General features: G+C 44.6%; 2 protein-coding genes across 2 annotated transcripts; one reads left to right on the top strand and one right to left on the bottom strand.

The window, feature by feature from the left end:
- Positions 1-1964: 1964 nt before the first annotated feature.
- xkr6a (XK, Kell blood group complex subunit-related family, member 6a) lies at positions 1965-10431 on the bottom strand. Its single transcript, XM_070957838.1, has 4 exons — positions 9245-10431; positions 5394-5590; positions 4260-4677; positions 1965-3519 (listed from the first exon to the last, which is right to left on the bottom strand). The coding sequence occupies exons 1-4, from the start codon at positions 9829-9831 to the stop codon at positions 3015-3017; spliced, it is 1707 nt and encodes a 568-aa protein (XP_070813939.1). The 5' UTR covers positions 9832-10431; the 3' UTR covers positions 1965-3014.
- A 5460-nt stretch (positions 10432-15891) lies between these two features.
- gckr (glucokinase (hexokinase 4) regulator) lies at positions 15892-23684 on the top strand. The gene is made up of 19 exons (XM_070957883.1): positions 15892-15942; positions 16595-16744; positions 16846-16914; positions 16995-17063; positions 17307-17380; positions 17916-17982; positions 18069-18122; positions 18221-18315; positions 18429-18534; positions 18631-18749; positions 19642-19740; positions 20155-20252; positions 20431-20507; positions 21366-21462; positions 21545-21654; positions 21819-21896; positions 22261-22404; positions 23189-23323; positions 23407-23684. The coding sequence occupies exons 1-19, from the start codon at positions 15892-15894 to the stop codon at positions 23518-23520; spliced, it is 1806 nt and encodes a 601-aa protein (XP_070813984.1). The 3' UTR covers positions 23521-23684.
- Positions 23685-24613: the final 929 nt, after the last annotated feature.

The raw sequence follows: 24613 nt of genomic DNA, 5'->3' as shown, positions 1-24613 counted from the left end.
TTCATGAGTCCATTGTGAGTCCAGCAAGGTTACAGCTTTAATGCTAAATCGGTAGAATACTCCGTTTAATGGTCACATGCCAAAAAGATTGGGAACCACTGCTTTGTAGCAGTCCAGAATTTATCACTCAGTTTATGATATAAAAGAGAAAACAGTGAATCCTCAGCTGGACATAGGGCACGTTTGTTTTATCACAATTGTTTCTGTCAGTCCATGCTAATATCACCAATCAAGTTATTCCTTCAGGGCCAATATGATTACAATTTGGTGATCAATTTGAGCGAGTGAAAACAATTAATGCAGCTTCAAGGTTGCTTTCAACCTTCAGTGGCTAATATTTCTATAATTTTACACCACTGAACAACAAAAATAAGAAGCTAAAATGACCCCCCAGAAATGTTAAAGTACCCCTTTTAATAATTACAAATGTAATGTCTTTCTTTCTCTTCACCTGCTTGATCGTCTTGGCCAGCAGCAGTAATAAGAAGCGTGTGTTTGTGTTCATCTTTTTGAACTGCACCATCTGAAATGACTCATGGCTGGGTTTCACCTGCTCTACCACTGACATGGGACTGGAGAATAGATGCGGGGCGTTGGATGGCAAAAACACTTTAACCACCTTCCAAACCCTTGTTTTCACTCGCCGCCACGCGGTGTTAAGGCAACCCCCTGATGGTGTGTGATTTCAGGAGCAGCGTTCCTGTCGACGGGCTGATGACTGCTTTCTTGGCTCATTTGTTTGCCAATGTAACAGCTTGGACTACTGGGATAAACAAACAAAAAAATAAATAATGAGCCATATATCACAGCTCAGCCGTGGGTGGCTTTGGGGGAGCTGATTTGGACGTTTTTCAGGAGAAGTCATCCAGAGAGTTGCGACGATTGAAGTCAAAAATTGTTTTATATCAGCTTCAGTGGCAGCACCCTGTTAGCGTGGGACCAACATGATCAAGACATCACACGCTGGTCGGTGCTGCTCAGAAATATCTTACGTTTGCTCTTTTTGTTGAAAATTTGGCAAGAACTTCTAATTTTTTCATTGGTAGGTAAACTGATAAAAGAAGATCTAACCTCCCACGACCCCTCAAAGCATAACAGGAATTGATGGAGAACAAGTGAAAGACCCCCCAGATGGCACACACACTCAGAAAACAGTGTGATAAGCATGTACTGCCTTTTGTTCCTTCCTGTATCCTATGAGTTGTGATATAATGGTGATGTAACCATACATTTGTAATACTGAAAACATCAGCAGGTGCTAACACTTCAACTGCAAGCATGGATGTTTATCTGTAAGATGATGGTGCCACTTTGTTTTAGATTCTTCTCTGTTTGTATTTTTAATGTTTAATGCCTTGCTTTTATACTTCTGGTTTCAAAAACACATGGGAGATTGGCACATTAACTAGCATTCATGTTTAGCAATAAGAAGTGCAACATCATCATCATCTGTCCTCTGTAGAGCTGTAGCTCTAGCTCCATGCTAACACTTTAGCGTACAAGGTGTTGACTGAAAGAGAGGGACTACAACATGCCGGCCACGAAAACCATTCATTTTTTTAGTATAATGTTTGAAACTGTGTCTCAGCTAACATCAGAATGCTAATATCGCCGCTATTTTCAGAGGTTTTGGCTCTTATATTGAGCTGCTATAGCTTCTAACTAAGTTCTCATCTTTAGAGCTAATGTTGCTAACTCTCGCTTAACACAGAGCATGCTTAAGTGTTAGCATTCTTAAAGGAATATATTGACATTTTGGAATACAACACAATTATTAGTCACACAGGACAACAATCTTTTGTAGCATTAAGTATGAAGCTATGAAGCTGTAGCCAGGGGATTATTAGGTTTAATTAGCATGAAGGCTAGATTAGCACAAAGGCTAGATCATCATAAAAAATAGATTAGCATAAAGACTGTGAAAGAGTTGCTGGTAGGGAAATTTTATTTTATTTATTTATTTTACTTTGAACATAGGCTAGCTTTTTTCTCCAGCTTTCAGTTTTTGTGCTAAACTATGCTAATGAAATCCTGGCTCTAGTTCCATATTTAGTGTTAAGACATTTGTGTAGCATTGATCTTCTCATCTGTGAGTGATAATGATTGATTAATAATGAGGCTATTTTCCAAAATGTCAAACGATTTCTTAAGCGGACTGCAGCGCGAACTTTGAGTGATATTTGGAGTTTGTTTGAGTGTGCATTAAATGCCAATGCCCTCCCCATCTCTGTCTCCATCCTTCCCATCATGCTCTGCTACTCTCCTCGGTAACCTTGTCAACCAACGCCAAAAAAAACGACGTGCCCAACTGCTCTGTCTCCAGTCAACGACAACGTAACGGTACATAAAAAACATCCCTTCTGTACATAGAAAATATATACACTACCTTTTGACTAGACTAACGACAACATGTTCACAAACTCCTTTTATTAAAAGTGACATTTGTTCTTTCTTTGTGTCACCTCTGTTTATTCTACTGAAACCCGTGAAAGTGTGAGCGACGCAACGTGAACGGCATGCGGTGGTCAAAGACTCCAGGGTGAAACTTTGGCGCTCATTCTCCTTTTTTTTTTGTTTGCTTTTCTTCGCGGCGGAGCGCGGTCGAGTGAAATTAAATCAATGGGAACAGACACAGAGTAATCAGAGGAGCTGGAAATAGAGAGACAGAAGGATAAAGAGAGAAAGGGATGGACTCGCGCTGAAGCAGCTTGTTGAGTCATGGCCATGGGACTCGCAGGTCATAGGCGCCTGCAAGGAATGGGTGTGTGCGTGTGTGTTTGTGTGTGTGTGTGTGTGTGTGTGTGTGTGTGCTCTCATAAAAGTATGACAGATTGCTTCTGTGTCTGTGTGCTTACATCAAGTGCCACATCGTGGGTGTAAGAATGTGTTTCTAAATGTCTACACATCCATGTATACATACATGTCTTATGATGGTGCATATGTGCTTATGTGCGTTGATGTGTGTGTGTGTTTGTGTGTGTGGGTGTGTGTGTGTGTGTGTGTGTGTGTGTGTGTCAGAGTGAGGACTCATACTGTAACAGTTCATACAGCAGGGGTCCGTCACGGTATCGGATGCCCACAGCAGCCGGCGTTATGTACTGCAGGATGTTGATAGTCCTCCGCAGGCGCCTGTCTACGTAGTGGGCGTCCCAGGCTGGGTAACGCTTCCTGGGCATGTCGATCTTTATGAGGGGGCCCTCGGGCTTGGCGGTGGGGGGCACTGACCTCACCTGGAAGACGGGAAGACATGTCTCGGCCACGTCCTCTTCCGTCTGCGACTTGGTCATGTGGGCTGGGGTGGGTGGAGCTGTGGGCGGGGCTGACGGGGGGAGGGGGAGGCCCCAGAGCAGCTGGGCGCAGCAGGACGAGGCGGGGCTTGGTTGCAGGTGGGTTGTGGCAGGGTGGAGGAATCCGTAGTACAGCAGCATGACCAGGACACCGCCGGCAAACGTCAAGTAGACGCTACACAGCGCTGGGACAGCGTAGGAGTCGGTCAACACTGGGTCCCTGTAGGCGTACCTGCAAGATGGTGGGGGGATTAAATTCATGTGAGTGTGTGTGCTTCTGTACGTGCTTTGTGTGCATGTTCAGTATAACTACGATGTGTGTTTTGCCCAGTTCCTCCCTGCACTGGCTTCTTAGGAAGGATTTGATTTTAAATTGTTAAAATTTTATTTGTTTGTGGTAGGAGGCCAGGAGCAAACAGTGTATTCATCAGGGACTATTTTCAGTGGAGGATTAATCCACATTAGGTGCTCAAAGGCAGTATTTTAGGCAGCGGGATGGGGTATTTCATTTTTGTTTTGGTCTTTTTACATCATTTGTTTGTAAAAAAGAAAAATATTGAACATCACCAAACTTATCCTTTAAAACTGGGTTTTCAAACATGGGTAGGAGGCTGGGGCAGGCTGAAGGGCAGAGTTTAAAAGACAAAACATGGGAGGTTAATAAACTTGTTAAGTATGGTGGAGGAAAATGATTTAAGAACACATACAAATTAGTGGCAGATTAAGATGTTCTAAGTCCAGTTTTAACAACCTAAAGCAATATTTAAAGGCTTTCCATACATTGCTGGCAATATTTGTGCCACATAGACTGTTCCCACTTTCTTAAATTAAACTCACAGCTATCTCAGGGAAGCCGACAAATAAACCTGATATCGACTACAAGGGCGAAGATTTCCTTCACAACATTTGTGAAGGAAAGATGCAATGAAATGCAAATGACAGTAACACTTGTAGCTACATGGTCTTACTCACCACAGCCCAGTGAGGATGGAGTTCTCAGCCAACACCACGGTGTAGTACGCCACCATTCTGTAGCGCGTCCGACCCTCCTTCACATTAAACCAGCAAAAGATGTAGACAATGCCAACCACCATGTTGAAAAGCACCTCCTCCCACTTGGACATGCAGAAGTCGGTGCCCCCGTGCACCACCCAGAAGGCCATGGCGCACCAGTGGACCACGACAAAGATGCCGAAGTAGATGTGGAAGAGGGAGGCAAAGAGGGCAAGTGAGAGGACGCGGGACGAGATGGTGAAGAGGCGCCAGAAAAGATGCAGCAGCGCCCCGCGATAGCTCATGCTGCGCTGGTCGTCACGAGAATCTCGCAACAGTTTGTGGTAGGAGGCCAGAACCCAGGCCAGAGACAAGAGCGAGCCCAGCGAGGAGATGCCTGCAGAGAGATGGAGGAGGGTTACAAGAGGTGAAAAAGTGAACCAATCCATACAGAATCAAAGTTTTCAGGTTCGTGACACGCAAAGTACATAAGCACAAATTATTATGAGTCACTGGGGGTGTTTTGAGTAAAAATGTGAGCATATCCTTGAATAAGTAGTGTGTGACACGACAGCAACATTTGGCAATGATGCTTCATGGTATGAGTCCGAAATATAAAGTTATTTTTAATGTCCCAGCTGCTGTGTGCGTCCACCCCCTGTACTAGTCACATATTTGCATTAAGTGAGAAGGTGTCCCAAAACTCCAGAGTGATAGGGATGAATAACACCAGTGGGTGGCCGCCTAGATGATACATTGCCTGGATGAATAAGAAAGAGGAGGTTGATGGAGTTTGGCTAGCACATCCCCCGAACACTTATGATTGTGCTTTTTTTTTTTTCTTGGACTACCTGAACAAAAAACAGTGTGAAAATCCAAAAGCAGCACCATCTGCAGCCACAAATTACTGAGCATGATGTGTGCAAATTGCTAATTACTGTTTGTGCAGCTGCTGATTTGTATGTGCTTTGTGGGCGACATGAAAACATGGTGTTAGGTTTGTAAATGTGGCAGGAAGATGCTTGTGTTCACGTAGAACTGGTGTCCTTGGCTTTCTAAGCAGCAGTCTGAGGAACCAAAGTCAGTCCTTCCAGTGTAATCTGCTCCACCTACACTGCAGCGTCTCGGCTCGGTTCTCCTGGATCATGATGCAGAGCTGCAGGACCAGCTGAGGTGCAGACTCCAGGAAAGTCTCCAGCAGCCGCAGCATGTTGACGTCTGCATACTCGAACATCATGGCCCAGTACCAGCGCCGCTGGTGTTCCTTCTGCCGACGCGACATGATGCCCAGGTACAGGGTCCTGATGTATCTGCAGGGGGTCAGGGGTAAGAGTGCTAATTAATAAAACACATTCTGTGTTTTTGATAGTGTGATCACTAATCCCTGATAATCTGACCAACCAATAGGTTTCTGTCACCTGCTGCCACTCTCTACCTAATCTGCACACCTGCTCAGCCAGCAGCCTTCACGACTCAGCCACGCCCACCTGCCCAGTCACCTGAGCACACACCTGAGCCTCATCTCCAATCAGTGCAGTGCTGTGCAGCTCTCCCACTCTCACCCTTTGCCAGAGTGTTCTTTGCCCTCATGCAAGACTCTCCAGGAATTATCTGCCTTCTCGGAATCGACCCTGCCCGCCCCTGCCTTCGTCTGCTCCTCAGCCCTCTGGTAAGTACCTCAGCCTTCTGCACCTGACTACGTTTGTCGCCTTCCCCCTTCCGGATCTGTTACTTAGTGGAACTGCCAATTGTTTGGCTTGCCAAACATATTCAGGTTATGATAGTAACCTGAATATTTGTTGGTTTGGTTGAATAAAAAAAATAGAATTTGATTGTATTACTTCTAAAAAATAATTGTGGGTTTTTCACTATTTTTGGACTTTTTCAAGAGAATAATCAATGACAAATAGTCAGTAGTTTTAGACCTAATGCAGATAGCACAGCGACAGCTCAGCCCATAGAAATATTATTTGTATACATACCAATAAATTAACTTAATTTCTTACTCTCTTCTTTTACTTTTGCTTAATCTGATAAATAAAAAAAATTGCGAGTTCTAAAAGCTATGGCCTATAGCCTGATTGAACTTGTACTATAAATATTTCTGCATTTCATTGTGGTCCGATCGTGAATAGATCCTCTTTGTAAACAAGACTTTGATCCTTACATACTGAGTGGATTTCTCTCACTCTCTCTCTCTGGGAAACTACAGTGCATGTGGGTGGCAGTGATTTTAATTAAAAATGCCTCAGGGAACCTGCATTGTTTGTGAACATATGTGTATATGTACATGTGTGCAATCTACTCCTCCTGCTTGTGCACTCTACGTGCATGGGTGTCATTGCGTGCATGTGCTCCCACATTATGCATGGCTCTCTATCAGCCTATCTCTATCAGCCATCTGGTTTGAAACATACAAGCTTAATTCAGGAAACATAAATTATGCACCATCCATAGGAAAACGCCTACATGTGCATGCACACACCACTCATGTATTGTTAGAAAGGCTCACATCAGGCCTGGCTTGATGCGGAGGCCAGGCATGAACAGGCACTTAGGCTGCCAATCATTGGAGTGCTCCTGGCTAATTAATGATCTAGTGGCACGATGAGGCCTGAAAACTTCATTGCGGACCACTTCATCTGTCCCGTACTTGGCATGTGACACTCCAGAGTTTGCACTGCGTTGCTTAAGTATGCTTTTTCCCCAAGTATTGCTTTTGTACTGACAATACACATGCCTGCACAAAAGCGTCAAAGTTATCCATCCTGACTGTCTGTTTTTACTGACACTCCTTATCATATTCTTCACATGTTAATGCTTCTAAGCAAAACAATTTCAGACTGAATTAATGGCTTTAATAGCTTTAAAATAAGAAACAAACACAAAAATTGTGTTTGTCCTTGACTCAAGAGCAATGACGGATAAATAACCAGCATCATTTGTTTGACTTTTTGTAAACCTGTAAATGAAACTCCTCATATTCATGTTCAGGTTAAGAATTGAGGCTTTACTCCGCAGTGTGGCAGGCGACCCTGACAGCCACTTAACGCCAAGACACAGAGGGATGTGGTTTCAAACCATATGTACCAAACACAGTAGATCATCCACCCTACCCCCACCACTCTCACTCCCACTCCTCCTTTTCCCTCTCTCCTCTTGCTCTTTCTCTCCCCTCCCCCTCTTTTACTCACTCTGTGCAACCTTTTCTCCATCTCCTTCCTCGCCCCTCCTTCTCTCGCCATCTCTAAGCGATCTGTCTCAATCAGGCCGTACCATTCCTCAGCCACAAACACCCCTGCTCCCTCCCCTGCTTCTTCTTCTTCTTCCTCCTTCTTCTGACCCTCCACTTCCTCCAGGTGGAAGAGTCCATTCTGCAGGCTGAGGGGGGATTACTGGGTGGGGTGAATGGAGATAGAGGAGGGATGTGTGTGTATGTGTATATCTGTGTGGGGGTTGATTTAACCCTACAACCACAGAGAGACAGTGAAGCAGAGGAGCTGAGTAGCATAACAGGATGTAAACACTTACACACACACACACACACACACACACACACACACACACACACACACACACACACACACACACACACACACTTATCACTCTACTCTCCCTGCTGCCTGCCCAGAGGCAAGTGGACACCATTAAGGAGTCTTCTTGGAGAGAGGGGTGGGGAGGGAATGACAGTGAGCACCGTTCTTGTATAGAGAGCTAGTCGGAGGGAGACAAGCTAATACACTCCTGCTACGACTACAACTTGTGCTGTCAAAGCTACACACACACAACCAAACACACACATAAGAAACAAGGAGCAAGGAAAGCAAGGAACCTACAGTTGCAATGAAAGGACGTTTGTATGTGTGTGCGTGTGTGTGTGTGTGTGTGTGTGTGTGTGTGTGTGTGTGTGTGTGTGTACAGTCTAAAAGCAAAAGGGTGCATGTGTGTTTCTGTTTTTTCCCGCCAATGCTTTTAGCACTACAATTAGCACCTATCCTTGTCCAACTGTGTCTATGTGTGTGTGAGGGATAGAGGGATAGAGGGATAGAGGGAGATGTGTTGCCAGAAGCGCAGATGCTTTTCCTCTTTGTACTCTCCATGCATGCTGACACTCATGGGAAGAGCCGTGACACCGTTTTTCCACTGGTCACACGCACGCTGCCACACATGAGCATACACCCATACATATTCACACACACACACACACACACACACACACACACACACACACACACACACACACACACACACACATAAATGCTCTCTCTCTCTCTCTCTCTCTCTCTCTCTCTCTCTCTCTCTCACACACACACACACACACACACACACACACTAAAGTGATGAACCCTGACTGAGACACTGTCCGTGGTGCTGAAAATGCATTCAGCACCACGGACAGCTCCTAAAACCACACTGTTTAGTTAACACATAAGAGGTACTCTGGAGTGTGTGCTGTACTAACACTACGATTACTACAGTTGTAGTGGTGTCAGCCATAAAGTCAGCTCTTCTCAACCGGAGACTGTACCGTACGAGTTGCAGAATTCACTTTTCAGGTCACAGAGTTTGTCTGTGAAAGTGGGATCACCGCCTCTCCGACTGTCTCTCTTTATGTGTGTCTGTCATTCTAAGATAGTAACTGAAGCGCTGGGGAGGTCACAGGGAGCATTTCCTGTCCTCTTGCTCTTACTCTCCTGCCTGTCAGTGTGAAGCAAGCTTTGCTTTCTTCAAGCAACATCGAGAGGACACCCTGCTCTATCCATTAGCGAAATTAAATGTGTTAGAGTGTGTGTGTGTGTGTGTGTGTGTGTGAGAGAGAGAGAGAGAGAGAGAGAGAGAGAGAGAGAGAGAGAGACAACGAGAGAGAAAAAGACTGTGTGAGAGCGAGCTAAAGGGAGGCAGTGTGGTGACAGGTGAGGATCAGGTGTGTGTTGTTGTTTGTGTCCTCCCCCTCCCCCTCCTACCTCCACACTTGTCCCAGCTGGAGGATGTGAATGGTGGCCTGCCACAGCCAGATGGTGGCCAGCTGCAGGCGGTCCCTGCCGGGATACAGGCACCCCAGAGCCACTGCGCCCCGCTTGGTCAGCCCCTCCACTTCCCCGAGCCCCCCGCCGGTGTAGTCCTGAACGAACCACCGGAAACTCAGAATCTGGACCAGCACCGATGGCACCAGCACGAAGAAGAGCGTGAGGCCGAACCAGAGGTAGTCCTGCCTCTGATAGTAGTCCATCGCCAGGCACAGGTCCGTACCAACGTCCCAGAAGAAGACCAGGAGGGCGAGGATGATCCAGAGGCAGTCCAGCCACAGCTGCTCCCGGGGCGGGCAGTGAGTCTCCCGGATGCCGACCCCTCCGGCAGGCTGGCCCCCGCCGAGCAGAGAGCCGAGGCAGGCTGAGCGGCAGCCCCAGTAGCAAGCGGAGGTGCGGCAGCACTGACAGATGTGGATCGCGGCGGAGTCCAGGGGCTCCTCGGCATCAACATCGTACAGCTGGGCGAAACCGCCCCCGCCGCACCCGACCCCGGCTTTGCCGCCGTCCGACTGCGCGGCCATGTTCCCCTTCCCGCTCCTGCCCTCCTGCGAAACGCACGACAACCGCACCGTTGTGCTTTCTTGCGGGGCGCGGATACCACGTCACTTCCCCGATACCTGCTGTCCCCTTCCCTCTCGCGCCGCGGCGACTGCTGTGTCTCTTTCTCGCCCGGGGCGCGAGGAGCCATCAGAGCCGGCGGCCGCGCGACGGCGGCTCTCCTTCTTCCTCGTCCGGTCGAGACACCGCCACCGGGCGCTCGCGAGCAGCAGCGGCAGCTGAATCAGTTCCCGTTCTAGTCCAGCAGCCCTGCATCATCCCGTCCTGCGCACGCGGTCATCTAGGGCGACGGGAGGCTATGACGTAATGCATCTCCCGCTGTTCTTAAGACGTGTGAGTGAATGTGTGTGTGTGGATGTGTGTGCGTGTGTGCGGGGGGACACGCACCGGACACTAGACTATTCTCTCAAACCACGACTCCTGCTAATAGACGCCTTCCTGTTCAGTCAACCGGAGGACCCCCGACGCCCGCCTCTCATCCCTCCAGCTCTCAGGCTGCAGGTAGCCGGCATCCGCTGCAGCCCATGTCCGCTCCGCTCCTTTCCGCAGCTCCAACCCTCTGCAGCTCCCGCTTCCCCACTCCTCACTTTCTCTCTCTCTCTCTCTCTCTCTCTCTCTCTCTCTCTCTCTCTCTCTCTCTCTCTCTCTCTCTCTCCGCCCTCTACCGGATAGCAACTTCAACCCCGAATTCAACATCTGCACGCGGGCGCGCACACGTGAACCAAAGTATAAGGGTCGCGCAATAGCCCACTGCGCTGTGTAGAATCAGGGTGATTGTTTTCCAATGAAAACTGTTTGTTTCCTCAGTCTAGAATGGGGAGGAAAACGAGATTTCCACCACATGTCATTCACCTCTCTATCAATCAACATCCTTTCTGCCAACCATCCCCTTTCTCAATATTCCCCTCCACCCATCGCTCTCTCTGCACTTCCCACCTCTCCCTTTCTCCCATCCCTCCATCATCCCCTCCAGTGGGCTGACTGCCTTGTGGCTCTGCCAGCCTAATCAGCCATAACATATGTGTGTGCCAGTGTGTGTGTGATCCCTGCTAGGAAAGCATTTAGGATTTAGGAATGTGAGAAAACTGGGATGGACACTGTGTATGTGGGTGTGAGAGGATGGGGTAGGAACCGAGGGAGTTGGAAAGCTGAGAGGCTGTCGAGAAAGAGGGATGGATTTAGGAATTGGAGGAGGGATGAAAGGAGTGTGTGTGTGTGTATGTGTTTGTGTGGAAGAGAAAAGATGATTCAGACTGAAGCTGTTCCAAGGGATGAAAAGACTGACAGAGAGGATGCAAGAGAGGGGATGACTGGAAGATTTAGGAATTGTTGGAGAGAAGAAAAGGGTGTGTCAAAGACAGAAGGGGGGGAAAGAGGGATAAAGCCACAAAAAAGAGTCGGTGAGAGAAGCAAAGGAAAAGAAAGACATAAAAGGCATGAAGGAAAAAACAAAAGAAGGGATTCATTTAAGATTTTAAGGGGAGGGAAGTCGTGAGGGGGGACTAAATAAGGATTTTTTTCATAACGACGAAGGTCAGGAGGAGGAAAAATGAAGGAAAGTGATAGATTCAAAGGTTGGAAGAGGGATGGAGCAGAGGAATGAAAAGAGAGAAAATATTTTTTTATGTACAAATATAAAAAAAGACACTCCATACATGGCTTCAGTCGTGATCCCTCCTGTAAAAATGTAGTCATTAAATTGAGCTGGAATGCACTGCACAGTCATGCACAGGCTTCACCACATCACAAGCGTGCTTACACACACGCTCACGTTATTTCTCCTCAGCACACACACACACTCAGAAATATGAATGCATGCACTGCGTGTCTTTATCGCACACACACTTGCTCCTCGCTCTCAGAGGCACGTTTCTGTGCAAGCACTTGCACTTTCTCTCCCTGTCCACTGGAGATTAGCCTCTCTGTTGTCATGACGACCGTGGCTGTGCGGCTGAAGGACAGGGGGAGCGAGTGTATGGTTGTGTAGCTGCGCCTGTGTCTGAGCGTGTGTGTGTGAGCAAGAGACAATGAGAGTGAGTGACAGTTATTCAGCCACAGCTCAGATTGTGGGCTCCCCCCCACCCACCCAGACTTGGGCTAAAAGGCTAAAATCTTCCTACAATGCAGAGAAATATGACCTGAGCACCTGCAGAGACATGTGTCAGCAGCAGACTGGGTAGATATTTGGAGCTATTGTCCACAACCAACTTCAGCTTTTCATGAATTAAAAAATGAAATCCTCCTAAAACGGCAACCTTTCTCTCTGTGTCACATTAACCCTCCTGGGAGGATATGTCAATCCAAACAATTTCAAACTTTTGTTGCAAGCATTAGACTTAAAATGCTGTGAACAGCTTTTGTTAAATTCTTGTGCAGCAGCATTGGAAGCAAAATGTCTGAAGTTATACAAATAATGTACAGAAATGATATACATAAGCAGTAAAAACCAAACCTCTCCTCATGAATCAGCGGTTGCAGCTGCAGTCCCATCCTCCAATATTTATCCAAATGAATAAGTAAAAACGCCGGAGGACTCGAGATCAAATGCTTCTTCTGTGCTGATGATTTGGTCGTGCTATTCAAGACAAAATAGGCAGCGGCAGCAGCTCCTGGATCAGCAGTAAACCTCAAAAGACCAAAACAATGACGCTCCAAGTTGATGGGAATCAGGAAGGCACAAAATGAGACTTTTAATCTGGCTGGGAATGACTGGGAGGACAAAGCGAGATAAGAAATATGCGGAAATTTGTGCATCTGCAGCAGGGGCTCTGTGGGAAAGCTGCATATGAAGCCGGCAAATTGAATAAAAGCCACACTATTAACTACAGAGGGGAGCTTCAGTTTATTAACAAACCACACTGCGTCCGACATCAGCTTTTCATCAGTCAGACAAATGAAAGAGGAGCGCTAATGATGAAAAAGCTGCTGGAAAAACAGAGCTAAAACACAACGTTAATTGCAGTTTCAGTTGGTTCTGAATAGAGCTCACACAGTTGAAGATAATGTGAGCACAGAGGGGAGGACAACTGGAGAGGACACTGACTTCTTCCAGCACCTAAACTGAGTCTGACAGTGGTGGAAAAAGCATTCTGACGCAGTAGAAGAGAAAAGAATAGATTTTTATTGCCCACCAGAGTGGAAATTTGTATTGTAGTAATTCCATTATGTATAAAAATGTTCCTTAATTAAAAATACATAGAGTTAGGAAGCACCCGCTGCCTTGCTAAGAAGATATTGAACATTTCATTGAATGCTCTTGCACAATTCTCAGGCCTCTCATACAAAACACAGTACAATAAAAGTTCAATGAAGCTGAATACAGTTGATTTGTTTCTGTTCCTCTCTATCACCTCACCCTTCTCCATGCTACGAGCCGAGGATCACAAACACCAATGATTTCAATTTGGCTGATTAGACCTTACATGAGATTAACTGACCAAATCAACCCTGTGATCAACACACGCTCTGATACGTAGAAAATAAGTGGGAACTCAGGGAAAGGAAGAGGAGTAAACAGCACAGTATTTCCCTCTGACATGATGTGAAGTAGAAATATAAAGCAGCATAAAATGGACCCACTTTTGTAAGTACTCCAAAATTGTACCTAAGTGCACTACTTAGATAAATGTACCTAGTCACATTCACCAGGCTGAACGTGCAAAGCCTCTTAGCAGACAGGAAGAGGAAGTAGTGGAGAAATCTAAGTCTACTGGGGGAATGAAAATACATTTTCTGCAGCAGAATATGTGAATGTATACAAACCTGAGGGAAGCTAACAGGCCGGAGCGATGAAAAGGTAATTATACAGGCTTGTCATGTCATTTTATGTTCATTTTGTTCAGCTCACTGAAGCAGTTTTATACCCCTTTCAATGGAAACTGATGTGTCACCAATTCAAAGCATTGGCAGTGTAAGAAATCTACTCTTATGCTGTTGGAGCTTATTTGAATTTGAAGCCAAAAAAAGAGGAAAAGCATATCATGTGCAGAATGTAGAATGTTGCAATTTTAATTCAATCCACTTTTCAGGGTCTTTGGGATGTTGCAGATCGTGCTGAGTGTTCAGCCAAAACTGAGGAATGTGAGCTATCAGTGAGCTTCAGTGTGGCCGACTGTTTCCACAGCTTCAAACAAGTTGGTTTGAAGTCGACTTGGTGACAATCAGCCTGGAAATTACTGCAGAGCTGACTACAGCAGTTTGAGACAAAGCCTGCCTCTTCCTTCTGCGCCCTGAACGAACGATTTTCTCTCCCAGGGTTTCATGACTGATTATGAGAAGAACCACTTCAGAGCTGATGACTTTCTCGCTCCTTTGGGGGGTGGGGTGGGGTTTGTCAGGATTTCAGAACAATGCTGAAATTGAAGCAGGAAGGGAAGGAGGTCCTGCGGCTTCCTCAAAATCGAAGGACCTTTCATGGTTTGGTGCCAAGGTCAGTGTGCAGTGCAGCGCTGCAGCAGGCTCGACTTAACTCGAGAGCATCGGGAACACAAGGATCAACACAGGTCAAGAAGAATTTATTATTTATGAAGAGCTCCTTTGAAAACAGGTTGAAAACATGTTACAGGAAGGCAAAGGGAAGTAGAAATGAGACTGAATAATATCTGAATTCAGATGTTGTCAGTGCTGCAGGACTGCTTCCCTGCCCAGAGGCGTTTTTTTAAAAAAGGCACACATTTATATTTTAAATGGCTCATTGAGCTGCCAGAAATCAATTAACGCTGGTTTAGATCCTCACCATATCGGCTGATTTTTCACTTTGATAGCACACATCACCAAAAATCTTTGAACACATTATTAGTTAAATTAGTAAAAATTAGCCGTTAAGCAGTAAGTCTGGAGCTTTTAGGCAGTCGTCTGCTGTTGTGATTGTTTATCAGCTCGTGTATTGTTAGCCTGAAGCTGCCGATTCTTATATGCTGGTGATGTTTGGAGAAATATTACCCCTTAATATGACAAGTTCACCAAGCTTTACCGTTTAACGATTGTAATCCCTTTTGCTTTCAAAGTACTCAGTTATGACAATGCTGTGCTGCTGCTTTGGAGCCACGTCATCCTGACAGCCCTACGCACAGCCCTGGTGTTGGCTGACTCACAGAGGTTTAACACCAAACTGCACTTCAGATGTCTGATATCATTAATAATCATTGTGAGCCAGTAATGAGTCGTACAAATGCATCACTCTCCTGAGAGCCTTTACAGCGCACTTTATATGAAATTGGTCTTGCGTTGAGGGGGAAAAAACAAGGCGACAGGAGCTATGAAGTGCGAGGAGAAATAGTTGTCTCTTTTTTTTTGTTGTTGTTGATGGAAGTGAGAAATGTCCTTGCCGCTGTGTCACTAACAGCAATTAGTCGGCAGTTATGAGAGACAGTAGTGGGAGTTTGGAGGAGTGAGGCACACTGCAGCAAACAGTTTGATAGAGTCCACTGAAAGTGATGAAATATATTAGACGCCACAATCTGCTGGGCTGTAAATATTTTCATGCTGCCGAGAGTCAGTTGGATCTGTTGCACGCTGTTGGGTTGAAAAGCATGTTTGGAAAATGATGGAACAAATGCTACTATTAGAGGATTTGATTCATTGGGAGCCAACACTCTCAGAGCCCAGATCAAGGCGGGTTTCTCTTTTGAACGCTGCCTCATGTTGAGTTTTCAGTTTTGATCTCCATGTTCCGGCTGTTTTTTGCCGTCACGCATCTGAGATCTGTGATGTTTCATTTCTGCTTCTCTTACAGCGAGAGCAGTTTATTTCTCCCATGTTTCCCGTAAAACAGCTGCGAGAGTGACTTCTGCTGCCAATCCACAGGCACTGGCATTTGTGCTGATGTGTAACAGAGGAATTCACACTTCCTTTTCCTCCTCAGTCTCAAAGGTCCTGAAATGAACTTTGTCACTACAGATAGAGCCAAGCACTTCGTCGTTTTCATTTTAAATCCCAGTAACTGACAAAAAGGGAACAGGCTACACAGAGGGACGCTTCCTGAGACAAACGCTTTTTGGCAGGAGAGAGCAGGCTCATGCACAATGGCAGGATCAGATCGGACTTGTGGTCTCTCAACTATGCATGAATGGGAGGTAAGTGAAAGCACTGAAGGGATTTTGGGTATTTCAATTTTTTCATTTTTTTTTAAAGGTTTTATTGAGTTAGTTGTGAAGATTGATGCCATTCTCATGTCTGTACAGTAAATATGAAGTTACAGTCAGGAACTAGTTGGCTTAGCTGGCATAAAGACAGGAAGTTTGCGCCTGACCAAAGTCCACAACCTCTGTAAAATAGCAACTTGCTGTTTCTACTTGTGTTTTTAAGGAGAAAAAACAAATTAGAGGTCCTGATACACTGATTTTATTTCCTCTCTGGAGAAAAGCCAGGCTGGTTGTTTCATTAGTTCCCACTCTTTATGCTAAGCTAAGCTAAGCAGCTGTGCTGACTCGAGCTTCAGATTTAGCGTACGGACGCTGCAGTGGTATCAGTCTTCTTGTCTAACTTTCCCAGATGTCATGTTGTTCTTCTAATTTGAACTATATTATCATTATCCCATGCTTGTCATAAAGCTAAAACACACTTACATCAAATCAAAACACCTCCTCAGAAAAGAGTTGTCTACTTTAACTTGAAATACATTGAAATTAAAAATTAAAATGTACTTACAATGCATGGATGAATGGATCGAGCTGGTACTGTAGAGCAACGTTTGAATGCATTGTTGTTTAAACTGATGTTTCTCAGTCCCCAGATTATGAGCCGTCACTTCCTGTTTCAGAGAAGTCCAATCCCCTGACACGTGACATCGACCGGGCTTCAGCCAATTGTATTGTGAGGATGTTACAGGCCTGTGACAGCCAGATGTTTCAGGAAGAGACAGGAACCACCTACCAGGTACAGGTGTTCCATAAAATAGCCTTCAAGTTGTTTAGAGTGTTTAGAGTGAAAGAACATTTGTTTCAGGAAATAATCATTTTCATTTTAATCATTTTTAGAGGCTTTTGAGTGAACAAGTGGTGGAAACATTGATGGAGGTTTCTAAGAGGGTGGAGCTCATTCTCAAGGTATCGTCTCTGTCGGTCTGTGTTTCCGTTGGATCGTCGGGCAGGTTGGTAAAGCCTGTCTGTTTCTGTTTCTTTAACAGGATCCTCAGGACAGCCTTGTTGTACTGAGCGGTTGTGGGACTTCTGGTCGAATGGCTTTCCTCATCACGGTAAAAGTTGTCCTGATATGCTCCCCACATGATTTGGCCAGCTGAAGGCAGGAATAAGGAAACAGACGACCACAGCACAAACACTATTCAAGTCATTTGGTCTCATAATGATATAAAGTAATATCACAAGGCCAGTAGTAGCCTATGACACTGAATGAAACCATGTGGTCAAATCTCACTTGTTTTATGGAAAAATGACTTCCTGTCTTGTGTGTTTTACGTGTGTGTGTTGTCTGTTGTTAGTCGGCCTTTAACAGAGCACTGAGGGAGCTGAATCAGAGTTCAGTGTATTCATATATCATCGCAGGAGGAGACAAGTATGTTGGGGTTTTTTCCACATTGAACAATATTACACTCACGATTGAAAATACAGTAAATAGTCAGCAGGAAATGTTTCCATTGCAAAACACTGTACTTATATTGCCGCTCTCAATCACTGATTTTGTTTTAGCAGTAAAACAGATCTTAACTCTCTTACACACAATTTCACAGTGATGGTTTCTCTGTTGAAGAAAAATGCTTCAGATATATTTAAAGTTAGAATATGTCACTTTTGAGAGTGGAAATAACACTCAAGTTGAACACCTGAGCAATAAAACTCCTTTTGCTGAAGCTTATGTGGCTAATGTTAGCAAGCAAACCACAGCCGACTTTCTAATCTTTATTGCTTGTGCTGCTGTCACAGTTAAACATTTCAATACCTTTCTTGCACAAAAGTACAAGTAGGAAATGCACCGTGTTTATTAAGGTGTGAAGCACATGCTGTACCCAGGGAGAATGGGCTATTTCTTCTTTTAAGAATGACACAGTCTTACTTTAAATATGCCAAAGTCTTTCTCTCATTTTCCTCAGAGCTCTGCTGTCCTCCCAAGAAGCTCCTGAGGATGACCCCAGACTGGGCATGCTCAGTCTGAAGAAGGTGAGGGACATGGTGGAGAGTGTGTGTTTGAGGACAAAGTGTAATGTGGTACTTCTTGAACGCTGTATGTTTTTGCTGACCTGCAGATCTGTGAGGGAAAGAGGCGGGTCTTGTTCATTGGTATCTCCTGTGGATTATCTGTAAGTCACTCCGGCCGACTGAAATCTGAATTCTGTGTTGACTCATGAGTCAGGACCTTGCAAACTTGTCGATGATTTTGTGATTTCTGGCTGCGTAGGCTCCATTCGTGGCAGGTCAGCTGGACTTCTGCCTGCAGCACCCTGAAGTCTACACTCCTGTGCTGGTTGGCTTCAATCCTTCACATCAGGCCAGGTGTGTGAATGTTTTACATGTGCATGTGCATTATGTAAATTATGAATACTCAGTAATGTCCCTGTTGCTTTGGAAACAGTTTATCTTTAACATGTAAAATAACGATGTGTTAGGGATGAGCCCATACCAGGCTATGCGTTCACTTTTAGCCGTGTGGTGCAAAGGATGCAGGAGCTTGCCAAAAGTCAAAAGGCTTTCCTCATCAACCCAGCAGTCGGGGTAAGAACATCCAGCCACTTGCTTTCATACTCGAGGCAGCGTGTCTATACTTTGGCCTCTTGACTCTGTGTGTGACTGTGTGTGTTTTGAGTTTAGCCAGAAGCCATCAGTGGCTCTTCCAGGATGAAGGGAGGCAGCGCCACTAAGATCCTCCTGGAGGTCGTCCTGTCTGCTGCTCATGCTGCTGCCTTCACAAACACACCCATCACATGCAAGTGAGGATGCTGAAAAGCTTGCTTAATGATCTTCTTCTTTGTCTGCAGTTGCATTAATATATTTTACACTGAGTCTATGCACAGTGCTGTGTTGATTTGCTGCTGCTGCGATCTTAATGTAATCGTCCAACTGCCTCCAGGTGTACCATAAATGACAAAGACAAAATATATTGATCATTAAATGTAATCATATCATAAATATAGATTTATTATCTGTGTTTTCCCCAATCAGATCTGTACATGTATCTAGTAGACATAAAAGTACATCAATTACCAGTATGAAGGCATCTGTACAGTTGTTTGACAAAACTCCATCTTATATACAACTATTGATCTTCTGTCACAACCTGAAGCCACCTCACAGCAGCTCTCGTCTCCAGCTCTGCACCCAAAGGTACAACACACAGTGCGTTAAGTGCTCCTTCGTGTTGGCAGCCGTCAGCCTGCAGCCGATTCTCCCCAACAGTCACCGAAAAACCTGCATGAAAAAAACCTGGACATGCTTTTCACATTACTCGTGATTGGTGCATTTAGCGGTGTCAGTGCCGTACTGTCACATGTGTCAGTACACACACGTTGCTCGTGATGCCGTTGTGTGCAGACTAAGGCACATGTGGCTGCATGTGCATCGGCTCATTGGGAATCTGCATGCTCTGTATGTGCTTTTTCTTCTTTACTTTTCATATATAGCAGATGAACAGGAGCATTTGCATTGTTTCCATTGTGTGATGCTGACCTCTACAGATCATTGCAGAAAAGAAACTGTACTGTGATTGTACAATTGCTATTTAGTGTATTATATAACAAACACATGTGAATGCATTCGTTATATGAACCTGTATAGTAGAAATCCCTGAAGTTAGCCCCCCTTGTCTCTATTTCTTTCCAACAGGGGCATCCTGCAGCACATCGGAGCATACAAGAAAGCTCTGGATATCACTTACGCTCAGAATGAGGGGCTAAGTGCTCTGTTGGAGGCAGCTGGACAGAGGTGGGACATCCTACTTTACACCTTTCACTTTCACCTTGGAATTTTTGCCAGCGTTGGCAAAAATGTGTTGCCAAGAACACTGAAATGAAAGCTGGCTTAAACAATTTAAAAAGAAAAATAGAACTTCACAGAAACAGAATTGTATTTGTTGAGAGGTGGAAATGCATCTGCACTGAAAGCCATAATAATGGTATTTGTCAAGGTGGATTAGCTGCTTCCAGGGCTTTCAGGGGTAGAGAAAACTCTGATTTACATTACTGGCAGCCCACACAGCTGCAACATGAGCCTTTCCTCTCATTAAACACACAGTACTGCAGACATCTGAAATGCACCAGATGATATTTATAAATGCTATGAAAGCTTTTTGTTGATCACTGTTTTTATTCATGGAGATGTGACCTGTATGTGCTTCAGTTTGCAGCGTGGCAGGCGTGTGTGCTACCTGGGCTGGGGCTCCCTGGCTGTGCTGGGCCTCATTGACGCCAGTGAGTGTAACCCCACGTTCGGAGCAGGTGAGTACGATGTACTCATTAGCAGAAAAACAACACGGCTTCATTTGCAGCGACACATCCAGCAAATCTACAACAGTCTGTGGTTCATGACAGGAGATGCATTTCACCAGATTTAAGTAGTCATCTAGACATTTCTTTTACATTTGCATGATATGTATCCATTATGTGTGTGTGAAAGACTACAACGATGTTCGAGGCTTCGTCAGTGGAGGGTACAAAGAGCTGAACAACAAAGAGGGTCCCCTGATTTCACTGGTATGCGCACGGAAACACTCAATAAACATCTATTTCAATGAGGGTAACTACAATGAATGAGCAAGCAATTACTGCAAATAGAGAAGCTCTAATGTGACACAATGCAGAATGAAACATTGCCACTGTTCAGGAGATTTATCTGAACCTCTCCTACAGCAGTGCTGTCAGCGCTAGCTGACTCCAAACATGAAGATTTCTGTTCTGGTCTCGTCAGTGTGTCTTACTGAAGTCTGAAAAATCCTTACACAGCCTTACAAAGTATTAAAATGTCTAAAATCCAGTAAAATCCAATTAAAATGAAATCCAGCTCTTATTTTGCACCGTGTAATGACAAATCTGTCTCTGCTGAACCTGACTCGTAGATTAACCCAGAACAGGATTAGTATGAAATACATCTTACTGTACCTGCTTTATGATGTCTGTTTTCAATTAATCTGCTTTAGTCTTTCTATTATAATGCTGGGTGGTGGCTTTAATTCAGTTCAGCTACTACTTTAATTCGTGTTTTTTGAAATATGCTTACATAGTTGTATCCATTTTGGAACAAAGGAACAAAGTATCTCTGATGTATTCAAAGATGCAAATATGTTGATCATGCTGTCTCACTCTCCTTTCTTTCATTATTTGACAGATGTGCATGTGTCATTTCCCATGAATCCCTTGTGCACGTGCACACTATATAATTCAGGGCAAAAGTGGCGGACTCCGCCACTGACAATGTAAATTACTTTATTTCATGTAAACTGCCATGTGAAGCAACCCAAACTTTGACTTTTATATGTACAAGATACAGTGTGTAAGTTCAAGTATGTATCAGTTATTTGAAATGCTGGATATACATGGCTTTCTTTCCTTGAGGGTCCGGACTTTTGCATAGCACATGAGGATTTTTTGCATCTAGTCCTGCCCTCTCTCAACGACCAGGACGTCGCTCTCCTGATCTACACACACTCCGGTGAGAGAGAACATATTTATTTTCCATGTTTGCATTCAGTCCAGATCAAGTCAGCATGTGTCTTGACAGCTTCTCTCCGCAGACAATGTCAGCGAAGTGGTGAAGTTGGCAAGCAGAGTGAGAGAAAAGACATCCAACCTCCACGCTGTTTATCATCAGGTTGATGGAGACACTGCAGCTGCTGTACAACAAGTATATCTATCTATCTATCTATCTATCTATCTATCTATCTATCTATCTATCTATCTATCTATCTATCTATCTATCTATCTATCTATCTATCTATCTATCTATCTATCTATCTATCTATCTATCTATCTATCTATCTATCTATAATATGGTCTCTTTTTTTGCAGGATGACATCAATAAGCTGTGTTTATCCTCACTAAAACTCACTTGGCCATCACCTGCTTCAAGGAGCTTACTGCACATGGTACAGCACACACACACACATGCACATGCACATGCACGCACACATTGATTCAGTGACTCATGGGAGCATGAGAAATAACGGCTTTGGCTCATTTACTCTCTTTTTCTTTGTCCGCCGCCCTCCTTCAGCACAGCATTTTGCAGTGCTATAAAGAAATAAATGCACTGGACAGAAGGAGAGTCTGTTGGTTAAATGCTAAAAGACTCATATAGTCTTTATTGATTTTCATTTGGTTTAATATCTTGGCTTCTGTAGGTCTTATTTTAGATGGTAGGGCATTATTTATTTCACGTTTTCATCGTTTCCCCTCAGTGTAGCTAATGTAAATGCAGAGAGCAAAAAATCAATCGCGCCTCTCTCTCAGCAGTGGGAACTGTCCACCAAACTGCTGCTGAACGCTGTGAGCACCGGCGCTCACGTCTTAAAGGGGAAGATTTACCAGAACCACATGATCGACGTGCAGGTCACCAACAGCAAACTGTACAGCAGAGCCACACGTTTACTTCAGGTATATGACATCACACTCAGGATATTTAATCTGACAGTGTATGAGTTTTTGTCTCCTGAGTATAATCATTCAGCAGCAGGTTATTAGCTGATCAATGAAGTTTCCTGGATGCTTAACATTTCCTTTCACGGTAACCACCGATTATTTTCATTACATGCTATGAAGATTTGTTTTTAGTTTTCTATGTCATGCTATTAACTGTCTTATGGCATGAGATCACGGCCAGACTTACTGATTTTTCAACTCAATAATAATTTTAAATGTGCTACTAATAATTAAGGTTTTAGAAGGAGATTTTGGCCACAGGGTGTCGCCGCAACACGGAGCCACAAGATTGCATAACAGTGCCGGTCCTGTTTCAGCTGATATTCAACTTTAGTGGTGCAATTAATCATATTACCAAAAACAGACACAAAGTGGCTTTGCTTGGATGGTAATGCCTCATATTTTTCTCTGATTCGTGCTTAATCTGAAGAGCACTTGAACAACCATTCCTGTCCCAGCAGAAGCACCCAGTTTGCCCTTTAGTCCTGTGGGATTTAAGATCTCTTAAAAAGCAGCTTCCAGCTATTTAGACTTGACCTGTCTTAGTTTTATCCATTCATTCGATCTCTATTTTATTCCTTACTTTTATGTTGTCTGTCTGTTAAAGTTCCCTTTCGTTGACCTTACTGTTCAACCATGTTGGCGTACAGCACATGAAGCTGATCTCCACCTGGGTCTGACCCTGTGTGACGGAAAAACGCTGAGAGATTTTGGACTCTTCTTCTCCTTCTCTATCCAGAAGCTCTCCGGTCGTCCTGAATCCCGTTGTGAGGAAGCTCTTCTGAAGGCCGTCTACCGAGCGGACAAGCTGACAGCGGACGTTACATCGTCTGACATCACCACTCACACACGCACCGCCAAAAACAGGACCAAGGTGAGCAGGCAGTCAGGTGCATAAAGCAGCGGAGGAGTGAAGGGATGGCGGCTCGCTGTGTGATACTTTCTCTCTCTGTGCAGGTGGTCCCTCTGGCTTTGGTCTGCTTGCTGACTGGTTGCTCTCTCGTGGAGGCAGATTCTCGTTTGGAGCAACAGCCAATCGTAAGGGAGGCTGTGGAGGCGTGCCTGTCATAATTGACATGGCATGATGTCATTATCAAGCCCTTACACACATACATGACATTGATGCATTTAATCAACCTCCATTTCCCCTCTGCAGAGAGGTCAGCTTTTATCTCTTTGATTTCTACTTAATTAAGTGTGATTATGACAGCTGAGTCAAAGGTACGCCGAGTTCTCCTCTATTAGTTCTTGCTTGCTTTGATTATGAGCTAATATTTATTTTAAGAAATGCAAAACCATGTTAGAACACTAAGGGGCAGACTTGACACCCAAACACAAGCAAGCCTTGGCCTGATAACCTGCAAATGTGCTGTCAGGTCATACTGCTTTTAGAACAGACAGAAAAACACTGTCTGAAATCCGATGTTAGAATGCAGCAAATACAGGAAAATACAGCAAAAAAAAAAAAAAATTGCATGTACTTTTCCTGTCTCCTGGTGTATTTATATGTGTGTGTGTGTGTGTGCGTGTGGGCATACACACCCACACACACAGTATATTTAATCAGGAATAAACACAGAATATTGCATAACTTCTATTATGAATTATGTTTCAAAAGATGTGTGGGGTGATATTTGATGTTTCACCAACATTTTCACCCTGTGTTCTGTTCAGTTTTCAAGAGGCACAAGCTCTACCATGTGACGTAAGTCAGCCTCAATCCCCCTGTGGCTCAAAACACACACACACGCGCACCTACACACACACACAGGGACAGGATTAGTGTGACGTGTGTGTATCTTGAGAGCAGTTGAGCAGCTTTGGAAACACCTTTGGAGCGTAGCCAAACACAGCAGGGAAGCACAGAGCAAAGGCAGTCCAGGAAGGTAAAGTACACATCAGATCTGGATCAGAGAGCATTAGCACATAATTCTCAGTATTTATACGAACAACTCTGAAGTAATAAAAAGGGTATTGTTTGCCACCTAGAGACCAATACAAGGACTGCCACTGTGAACCCTTTGACAGTCAGCGCAACATAACTGAAGTTAACACAAAGCATGTCGAGCGCCAACTCAGAAAAACAATGTGTCAAATTTGCACAACCACACTGCAAAGTACTCTGCAATTATCATGACACTGCTTTGATCACTGGGCCTCACCT

This window comes from Chaetodon trifascialis, chromosome 24, assembly GCF_039877785.1.
Source record: "Chaetodon trifascialis isolate fChaTrf1 chromosome 24, fChaTrf1.hap1, whole genome shotgun sequence".
NCBI lineage: Eukaryota > Metazoa > Chordata > Actinopteri > Chaetodontiformes > Chaetodontidae > Chaetodon > Chaetodon trifascialis.
This window is presented reverse-complemented; position numbering and strand designations above follow the sequence as displayed.

Coding starts and splice junctions, on each gene's coding strand:
- xkr6a (XM_070957838.1), bottom strand. CDS start 9,831: ATGGCCGCGCAGTCGGACGGCGGCAAAGCCGGGGTCGGGTGCGGCGGG. Junction 4,678..5,393: donor CCGAGCCGAGACGCTGCAGT/GTAGGTGGAGCA, acceptor ATCTCTCTGCAG/GCATCTCCTCGCTGGGCTCG. Junction 3,520..4,259: donor TCCATCCTCACTGGGCTGTG/GTGAGTAAGACC, acceptor ACCATCTTGCAG/GTACGCCTACAGGGACCCAG.
- gckr (XM_070957883.1), top strand. CDS start 15,892: ATGGCAGGATCAGATCGGACTTGTGGTCTCTCAACTATGCATGAATGG. Junction 17,064..17,306: donor GAATGGCTTTCCTCATCACG/GTAAAAGTTGTC, acceptor GTCTGTTGTTAG/TCGGCCTTTAACAGAGCACT. Junction 22,405..23,188: donor GAGCCACACGTTTACTTCAG/GTATATGACATC, acceptor TTCTCTATCCAG/AAGCTCTCCGGTCGTCCTGA.